General features: G+C 38.3%; 1 protein-coding gene across 1 annotated transcript; it reads left to right on the top strand.

Annotated features, from left to right (window-relative positions):
- Positions 1 to 9,349: 9,349 nt before the first annotated feature.
- Positions 9,350 to 9,844, top strand: LOC148695504 (uncharacterized). Its single transcript, XM_088697204.1, has one exon. It carries the CDS (start codon positions 9,350 to 9,352, stop codon positions 9,842 to 9,844), a length of 495 nt encoding a protein of 164 aa, XP_088553330.1.
- Positions 9,845 to 10,217: the final 373 nt, after the last annotated feature.

Raw genomic sequence — 10,217 nt, forward strand, 5'->3', positions numbered from 1 at the left:
CATTTGGACAAAATGGATTGGGATTAAATTTGAAAAACAAGAAAAAACTAGTGATTAAAAAGGCAGCTCCAAGTTTCAAACTCAAAACACAAAAGAAAAAGGAAGCCGAACATTTCCACTACACCAACAAATGGATTATGATATTTCCTACTTTTTCTGCATTTGTATGTTAATTACAGGATATATAAAAATTTTGGGAGCCTCTCCAAAGTGGGGGGCCTAGGCGCCTACATGAACTATCCTCATGGCCAACCCTAAAGAGCAAATGCCAAAAAGATAAGGTAAATGTCTTGAAATGATTGCATGTTCAACACAAATAGATACGAGCTGCTCACAAGCGTTAAGAGCCAAATATTTTGTTCAAGCTCAGCTCATTTTACTTATGAACTGAGTTTGAACAAGCAAAACACGAGTCAAACTTGAATCGTTCTAGCCACACTACCATTGTATTCTTAACCTTAAATCCACACTGTCTAGTTGATGAAACTTAATGTACTATTAATCTTTCCCTTTTATTGATTTGTTTTGTTTTTGTTTTTTTTTTTTTTTTTTTCAATAGGGGATCATTTGGTAACTTTGCTACGGCATTCCACCCTTTTGGGGCCAGGAACACTTACAGGGGTATTTCAACTTCCTCCTAGTTACCATCGTGTGATTCACTAGTACCAAGAATCAAACTTAGAATGTGTTGAGATCGGGCCTAGAATTCATCCCCGACTACTGGATCACCCTGTAGTGGTTCTTTTATTGATTAGTTTGCATTACTATTAGTAAAATGGGTAACACATGTTCTGAATAATTTATGGGAAAAAAATAGTCATATATACTACATACGTTTATAGATCCTTTAATTTAATCTGAAGAATATGTCGGAAGTGTCATGTTATATCATTGACTGGGATTTCATAAAAGATTATACTTCAAGTCTTCAACAATCCATCCAACCACACAAACCGCTAATAAAAAATTAATAATTTATAATATATACGGTTCCGATCATAAGTAGAAAATTTTGTAAATCAACATCAAAATTGTTTTGATGGAGACTTCCTCCAAAATCTTTAGTAGCCATGTAGCTCTCTATCAATTTATCTTCCTAGTAGAAAAAAAAAAATTTTGAGTCTTTTATTTAGATAGCTAAGCATCCCCCCTCCTTCATAAGCATTTAAAATTTCCTCAATGTGATCATGGTAACATATGTATTCGTTTATTAGTACTATATATATATCTTGAGCCATGATACATGATAATATCATACGATCATATTACAATACGTAAAATTAATAATACGATTCGAAAATATGACAAGATACAAAAACTTCTAACGATTTCTTCCTTTTGTAACCATTACACTTCCAAAATCTCATGAAGGTAAATAGAAGATTTGACGTCGTATTTTGAAATTTAATCGTACGTACGTGTATTGATTATCAACAAACAATTGTACGCACATGTATCGTTAAGGACTAAACAAAATTAATATTCGTTTTCATTTGGCAGGGAGTGCAGACAGCCACCGTGGGTGAAGCAATGGTGGGGAATGGGGATGGGAAAAAAAGCCACTTTTCTGTTGTCTTTTGAAAAGAATAGAGCCAATAGGCAAAGCAAAATCTTTAAAAGAAGAGTTCGAAGAAGTAGCTCACATAAAGTTCCAACGCAAAATGACACCATAAAGTGTATAGGATGGTACATAATCGTAATGCTTTTATAGTACAGACGACGGTGGAATATTGACACGATTTGAAATTTAGGAAAGCTCATAACCAAATTCAAGGTTCATACAGTAAAGTAGGTCAAGATGTATAATTCAGGGTGTATTGCTAATAGATCCTTTGTTAACCATCGTTTTCAATTTGCAGTTTTTTTTAGTATAAGCAATATTCTTACTCTAAACTACACGAAGGGGAGGCAAGAAGATTTGGACGAATGACGCAGTGGGTTAACGAGGAATGTCCTAACCACTATAACAATTCACCACTTGCCAGTTTGTAGTTTTTGTTTTCATATATATTTTTTTAAATAAAAAACTGAAAACTCGTTTGATAACTACTTTTAATATTGAATGAGAAAAAAGAAAAGCTGAAAATCTCAATCTAAATCTACTCTTTTAGTTTTCAAAAACTACGACTTTTAATTTTTTGTTTTTAATTTTTCCAAAACTAAAAATTGAATCTAGTTGCCAAATAAGCTTTTAGTTAAAAAAAATAAAAACAAAAAGCTAAAAATTAAAAAACTAAAACTTGAAAACAAAAATAGTTATCAAATTATAATATGTTTCTGTCTTTGAAATCGACCCAAACTGGATTACGCTCACCCCAAATTTAGTACATTTCCTTAAATTTTCCTTTAATGATAACTAGATGATGCATGATATACCTTATAATGACGTATATATCTAATTTAATAATGATAAAACTTAGCTTGTAATCATGTTGATTACTAATTTAACCCAATTGTTTTCAGCAATGGAAACGCAAGACAGTTGACTACTTGCTGAAAGTGACTGGTTCCCACAAATAAGAAATGAAGAGAGTGACTGCTTCACATTATCAGCAGCAAGCTAACATGCATCTTCCTCGCCCAAACCACAAGTCCACTTGCCCCGTCTTTTCAGAAAATACTCGACATATTTATACAACTTAATAAGTTGTTAAAAGATTCGAAATTAGAACAAACATTCTTAATATTTAATTAGCATGCATGACAGATGCATTTTAAATGATTCAAAATTAACCCCAAGAGGTTGGTCTAGTAGAAAACAAACAAAGGCCTCAGACTTCTAATTTGATTTCGAAGTCTTACAAATGCATTTTTTAGAGTCATCGACTCTACTTTGATGTATTATTTGATCTAAAGTCCAAAAGTGCGCTAAAAATTAGGTACTGCAGTGACAATTAGGAAAACCCATTCGAGCATCGCCTTTGACTTGATCAACCTTTCCAAGTTTCCATTCTAAGTTCTAACTATGATATCATGCTCCCTTCTAATTCTCATTCATTTTCGAAGAACCCAAAGTAAGTTTTCATTTCCTAAAGGAAAATGTCATTACATATATAGCAGTATGGCTTCTAGAAATTCGTAGAAACCAATCACTTGCCCCTTTTTTTTTTTTTTTTTCTTGATATAAAATAACATTTTAAATTACTCTACTACTCTGTAAAGAGGAGACAAATGCATGCAAGCGAGCAAATACATCATCTAATAGAGTAGATTAAGGCAAAGAAGCAAACACATTGTTCTAACAAACTGCATTATTTTAATGATTAGAAGGACGAAAGCAAGTAAACTCATCATATTGTAGGGTAGACGAACGCAAGCAAGCAAACGTGACATCTTATATAGAATAGACTAAAGCAAATAAACAAACACACTGCTCTAATTAACTGCGTTGTAAACAAGCAAAGATGCATTATAATCTGGCCATTGTCACCAAATACCACAAGTAGTCAACAAAACAAAGCGACACTTAATCGTTTAAAAGGGACATGCACGTAAGGACGTCTGTAGTGCATGTGAGAGCAGGAGCATGTGGACCCTCATCTAAACCACTCAATCCCCAGGAACATGCAAATTGCAAGCCCTAAAGTTGCGCAAGTTTGCTTTCCATTCTTTTGGATAACTTAAAAGGAAAACAAGAAAAATGAAATAAAATTATATTAAAACTAGCAACAAGAACCTAGCAAGGGACCAGGAACCATGCAAAACCTGTTGGAGAGTGGGTGATCAAACGGTGGTTGATTCTTGACTCTGACTGCTTGAGTTGGTTTTTATTTGTATATTTTGTTGATAAATTATTTTTGTGATCTTTTTCTTGTAGGAAAAAGATTTGCATAAGTCATTCAACAACCAAGACTTTGGCTGCTGAGTACTGGCGTACTATTTAAATAATAAGAGCTTAACTAGATTTATACGATTCATATAGTTATATTATTCTGAAACGGGTCCGACTAAAATGAGCTATAGTATATTAAGGACTAGTTTGATGCATATTTTGTTTTATTTTATTTTTGTGTTGGATATAAAGAAGATTTTTTTTTTTTTTTTGGGTAGGGCGGGTGGGGGAAAGCTTGGAGGAAAGATGGTGGAAGAGATATAGAAGAAATGTTGACGCAATAAATCAAAACTAAAAATAAAAAACAAAAAACTATTGCATATTATTTTAGGATCCGTTCGGTAATTCCAAAACAGTTTTTAGTTTTGCATATACAAAAACAGGCGCAAAATGCGTTTATCAAATTGTTTTATGAAAATGAAAAACGCAAAAACAATATTAAAGTCTAGGTTCAGTAAAATATTGGATTAATGTTTATTGTGCTTTCAAGAATAAAATCTAAAATAATAGAAAGAGAAGATACAATTAAAAAAAAAAAAAAAACAAGGGTAAAAACTCAATACACTCATGATAAGTGTATTTTTCTTTCTAAATATAGAAGTTTGAAATTTTTTTTAGAGTGCCAATAATAACACTCTAATACAAAGTTGGAGTTTAAAAAAAAAAAAAAAAAAAAAAAAAGTGAACTCTTGTATAAAGTTGGAATTTTTAATCACCATCCAATAGATGAACTCTTACTTCCATTTCTTGAACTTACCAAGCTTGCCAAATTTACCAAGCTTAAATTTTCCATGTTTCCCATGTCTGAATTTTCCATGTTTCCCATGTTTGAACTTTCCATGACCAAAGGCCCCATAGCCGCCGTGACCATGTCTTCCACCGTGGTGGCTCCCATGCACAAGATGGTGAACCCCGTAGCCAGCAGCTGCGGCAGCAGCACCCCCGGCTAACATGGCCCCCATTCCCATACCTGGTGATCCATGACCTGTAATATATATTGTTTTTTCGTCAGTCGAAAATCGCAATTGATCCTTGCCTCTACTAATGAGTCCCCTTTTGTGATCTTCCTATATATCTGATGTTCGTCTGGGTCTGGTAGAGAAATGTAATATTATAAAAATTTGGCAATAAGCCGTGTTTAACGGTCCTTATATTGTACGGAAGAAAAAGGAGAAACAGCGGCAGCTTTTGGAATGTGCAAGTAGGTAACCTTGCACAGGGTCTCCAATCTTAAGGGGCCCTAAAAAATGATATCATCTATATACATATACCAACTTGGTTTGTGTAAAAGGACTTCACCTTAAGAAAAATTTTACAAAATTTGCGTATGACTAAGAGAAATAATGACCTTCATATATAAGGAATCACTTTTATGTGTCTTAGTTTTGTTGTGCTGGCTTTGCTCTAAATCGTGTTTTTTATTTTGTTTTTATGATTATTGTTGATTTGAACTAAAACTCACAAGTACTAATGCTCTATTTAGATTCATTATTAATACAACTATAGACATATAAACTAGCTTTGTTATATAAGGATTTATTTATTTATTTATTTATTTATTTTATGGAGGGCCTATCTTTTGCACATGCCCCTAAAATCTTATAGCCAACCCTGAAGAGGAAAGGAAGAGAAGGGTGTATGCAATACAACAATAAAGGCAGGCAGGAGGCCAAGCGTAGGGATTGATCCCTGACTAAAGGTGGCCCAACACGCAATAACTACTCTAAGTTCTCAATCCTGATCCACCAAATTCTGCAGGACATCAAAAGCGGACCATGGTTCAAGCTGCCGAAACAATCAAAAGGAGATACTTCCAAGTTGGACCCCACCAAGTACTGCGCATTCCACTGAGGTCCCGGTCACACAACTGATGACTGCTACACTTGGAAGAACTACCTAGAGAAGCTTGTGAAAGAAGGCAAGGTTGAAAGATACTTGGACAAGCCAGTTGCACAGCCTAGAAGGAATGCAGACTCCGACGAAGAGCCGCCAACTAAGATGATTCAGATTAATGGCATCTTTGTCGAATCTGAGCACTTGGGGGCCACCAACAATTCTAAGAAGAGTAAGATCCAGCAGGCTCTACTAGTCGCACAAGTCCAGGCAGTCAACACCCAACCTGGACCTATCATTGGCTTTATCGAGCAGAATGCCAAAGGTGTCGATTTCCCACACGACGACATACTAGTGGTATCCATCCAACTAGCTCATGCCATAGTCAACAAAATGATGGTTGACAACGGAAGTGTGGTCAACCTACTTCAGCTCTTAGTAATTCAAAAGATAGGCCTAGAAAGCACAATCATACGTCGAGCAGAGGTACTTACCGGATTCAACGGACACACCTCGACTGCCATCGGCAACATCACACTTGATGTGAGAACACTGCCAGTTGTTTCAAAGTAGACGTTCATGATAGTAAGCAACTCGTCTTCCTACAACGAGATTTTAGGGCGACCCTGGCTGATAAAGCTTGACGCCGTAACCTCTGTCAAGTATAAAAAAAATCTGATTTTACATCCTGGGATGAGGAGTTAGAGAAATCAAATCTGACTAGGTTGCATCTCGACAATGCACTGTGCAAATATTGAAGGAGTAAAAAAAAGAAGACATTTACCCCCAAAAAGGCTACCGAGGTCCAAAGGGACGACGAAGCTACCAAATTGCAATCACAGCAGACGAATCAAGAAGACAATGTCCAAATCAACGCGGTAGCAAATGAGACGGGATGGAAACCGAAGAGGACACCGAACACATCATCTTTGATCCCTAGTAGCCGGAGAAGACTGCTAGAATTAGCTCACTTTTGAGCTTGAAGGAAAATAAGGAGCTCACGGTTTTCCTTAAGCAAAATCGTGACGTCTTCGCGTGGTCACCTTCTGACATGCCCGACATCGACCCTAAGATAGCTTGCCACAAGCTGCACGTCGACCCGCTGTCAAAGCAATAATCCAAAAAAGAAGACATTTCGTACCTGAACGAGTGGCGATCATTGAAGTGAAAATCAACAAGTTATTGGAGGTCGGATTCATAGAAGAGGTAGCATACTCAGCACGGCTTGCTAACATCGTCCTAGTAATGAAGAAAGAAAAAGGCAAATAGAGGGTTTGCATAGACTACACCGACCTCAACAAAGCATGCCCAAAAGATCCTTATCCAGTTCCCCGAATAGATATACTAGTAGATTCAACTTCTAGGAACTAGCTACTTAGTTTTTTTAAGATATATTCCGGCTATAACCAAATAGCCATGCACGAGCCCAACAAGGAGAAAACCGCGTTCGTGATTGAGTAAGGCACTTACTACTACAAGGTCATGCCTTTTGGCCTTAAGAACGCGGGAGCCATTTACCAACGGTTGGTAAACATGATGTTCAAGAAGCAAATTGGAGTAACCATAGAGGTCTACGTCCACAACATCATGGTAAAGGGCAAACAACGATTACATCACATCGGCAACTTGACGGAAACTTTTGACATCATTAGAAAGTACAAGATGAAGCTCAATCCCACCAAGTGCACATTTGGACTATCTTCAGGCAGATTCTTAGGGTACCTAGTAACCCAATAAGGAATTGAAGCACATCCCAAACAAATCCGAGCAATACTAGAAATGAAATCTCCAACTTCCTTGAAGGAGATCCAAAGCTTGACCGGATGAGCAACCACGCTCAACCGCTTTCTCTCGCAGTCTATCGATCGATGCAAGCCTTTTTCAAAGGCTATCAAGAGGGCACAACGAGACAAATGGGATGATGAGTGCAAAATAGCTTTCCAAGACCTGAAGAAATATCTCACATTACCTTCCTTACTATCCAAGCCAGAAGCAGTAGAGGAGTTATACATTTACTTGGCAGTCTCGGAAGTAGCAGTGAGCTCTACCCTTATACAAGAAAAGCTGAAGGCCTAACTGCCAGTATTCTACACTTCTAAAGTTCTTCTTGATGCAGAAACTAGATATCCGAAGATCGAGAAATTATTTTTGGGGCTAGTTGTTGCGACTCAAAAGCTCAGACCATATTTTTAAGCTCATATAGTCATCGTTATGACTCAATATCCTCTACGATCAATCCTACATGGTCTAGATGCTTCTCAGCGAGTAGTAAAATGGGCGTTGGAACTTGGCCAATATGGCCTAGTTTTTTGACCCCATACGGTGATAAAGGCCTAAGCCTTGGCGGACTTCATAATAGAATTCACACTTAGCCTAGGCAACGTAGCAAAGCGGCCCAACTACGCCCCGGAGGCAGCCGAGCACACCCTAGCCGTGCTTGCTCTACTCGATGGAGACTTTTGGAATTTGCATGTCAACGGCGCATCTAACTACAACGGCTTGGGAACATGCGTGGTCCTTGTCACCCTAGACGGTTCAATGCTCGAGAAGGCGATCATTCTAAGCTTCAAAGCATACAACAACGAAGCAGAGTACAAAGCCCTAATAGAAGGCCTTCGAATGGCAAAAAAGTTGGCGGTAAAAAAGCTTGCAATTCATTCTGATTCGCAGCTAATCACTAGCCAGACTACTGAGGAGTACACTACAAAACATCTGAAGATGGCGCAATACCTAGACAAGGTACGAAAGCAACTTGAGACCTTTCAGACTTACACCCTCACTCAAGTTTTGCGGGTAAACAACGCCCACACGGACATGCTAGCTGGCCTAGGCTCCGCCCTCAATCATCAATTCAAACGCTCTATTCCGGTGGATTATCTAGACAAACCAAGCATAGAGGTAGAGCCAGCAGCCGAGATGTCACAGGTTAGTACAACTCCAAACTAGCAAGATTCCATTATAGACTACCTGGTCAATGACACGCTTCCTATGGAAAGATTGGAGTCTAGAAAGCTCTAAACAAAGGCATCACGATAATAAATGTGGAACGACATTTTCATCCAAAGATCCTACACTAGACCACATCTCCGCTGCCTAGCGTTTCCAGACGACCTAAAGGTTTTTAGTTCAATCCACAAAGATGTTTGTGGAAATCACTCTGAAGGCTGATCTTTAGCATAAAAGGCTCCTACCGTAGGTTATTACTGGCCTACTATGCATCAAGACATTAAGGAATTAGTACAAAAGTGCGACATCTACCAACGCTATAAGCCGATACCAACACTGCTTGCCAGCGAACTACATCCGTAAACAAGTTTTTGGCCGTTCATGCAGTGGGTAATCGACTTGGTATGACCAATGCTGCTCGCTACTAGGGATAGAGGCATAATGATCGTGGCGACTGACTACTTCACCAAGTGGGTGGAAGTAGAGCCCATGACAACCACAACACATATGGACATGGAATGCTTCATATGGAGGAACATCATTTGCCGATTTGGCATCCCTCAATCTATCGTCATGGATAACGGCCCGTAATTCGTAAGCACATATTTGGCAAAGTTCTTTCAGAAATATAGCATCAAGCAGCACATGTCCACTCTAAGGTATCCCTAAGGCAATGGGCAAGCTGAAGCATTCAACAAGATGATTCTCAACTGCTTCAAGAAATCCTTTTTTGACAAGATGGGAAAATGGCCAGACGAACTCCTCGGATGTCTATGGGCGTATCACATAACCAAACGACGAGCAATCGGTGAGACTTCTTTCCCTTTGGTATTTGGTTCAGAAGCAATCATTCCCCCTAATATCATCGTGCCAAGTATCAACACTCTACTGCCAAGCATCAAGCAGAATAAAAAAGAGATGGCTAGAAATCTAGATCTAGTAGAAAAGAAACACGAGAAGGTCATCACCCGCATCGTAACCTACCAGCAGCTGCTCTTCTCCAGCTATAACAAAAGGGCCAAGATCCGGCAGTTCCAACCTGAAGATCTAGTTCTAAGAAAAACCTTCATTACTGCCCGTAGAGAAAGCTCCAAAAAGATGGATTCCATTTGGGAAGGTCCGTGCAATATCAGTTTAGTAGGCGGTAAGGGTAGTTACACCCTCACCACCATGAATGACAAAGAGATCAAAAAGCAGTGGAATGATTATAATATGAGCAAGTACCATACGTGACCTCTCGCTACATTAAAGCTTGAAGACTCAAGCAGGTCGACGGGCACCACCTCGCAAAGGCGAGGATTATCCAGTTGTTATGCAGTTCTTAATTTACAGCTAAGTTTTCATTCGTTTCCCTCATTTTTCAATGAGGAATTCATAAGTAATTTATAACTTGGCTCGACCGTATGCTTACAACAACTGACTATTCCTGCACTTTAAAAGAAGACTGCACTCTTCTTAGGGACTTATCGCAGGAATTATGCCCCCTTAGGGACCAACCATGCTCTCTAGTGCGAGAGGGTAAACCAATTCCCCAACCCATATAGGTTTACTCTTTAATGTGGGAGGATAAACTATACATTCCGAATATCCAGACGTGGATGAGTCT

This window comes from Pyrus communis, chromosome 7, assembly GCF_041283825.1.
Source record: "Pyrus communis isolate YQ-2024b chromosome 7, ASM4128382v1, whole genome shotgun sequence".
Taxonomy (NCBI): Eukaryota; Viridiplantae; Streptophyta; class Magnoliopsida; order Rosales; family Rosaceae; genus Pyrus; species Pyrus communis.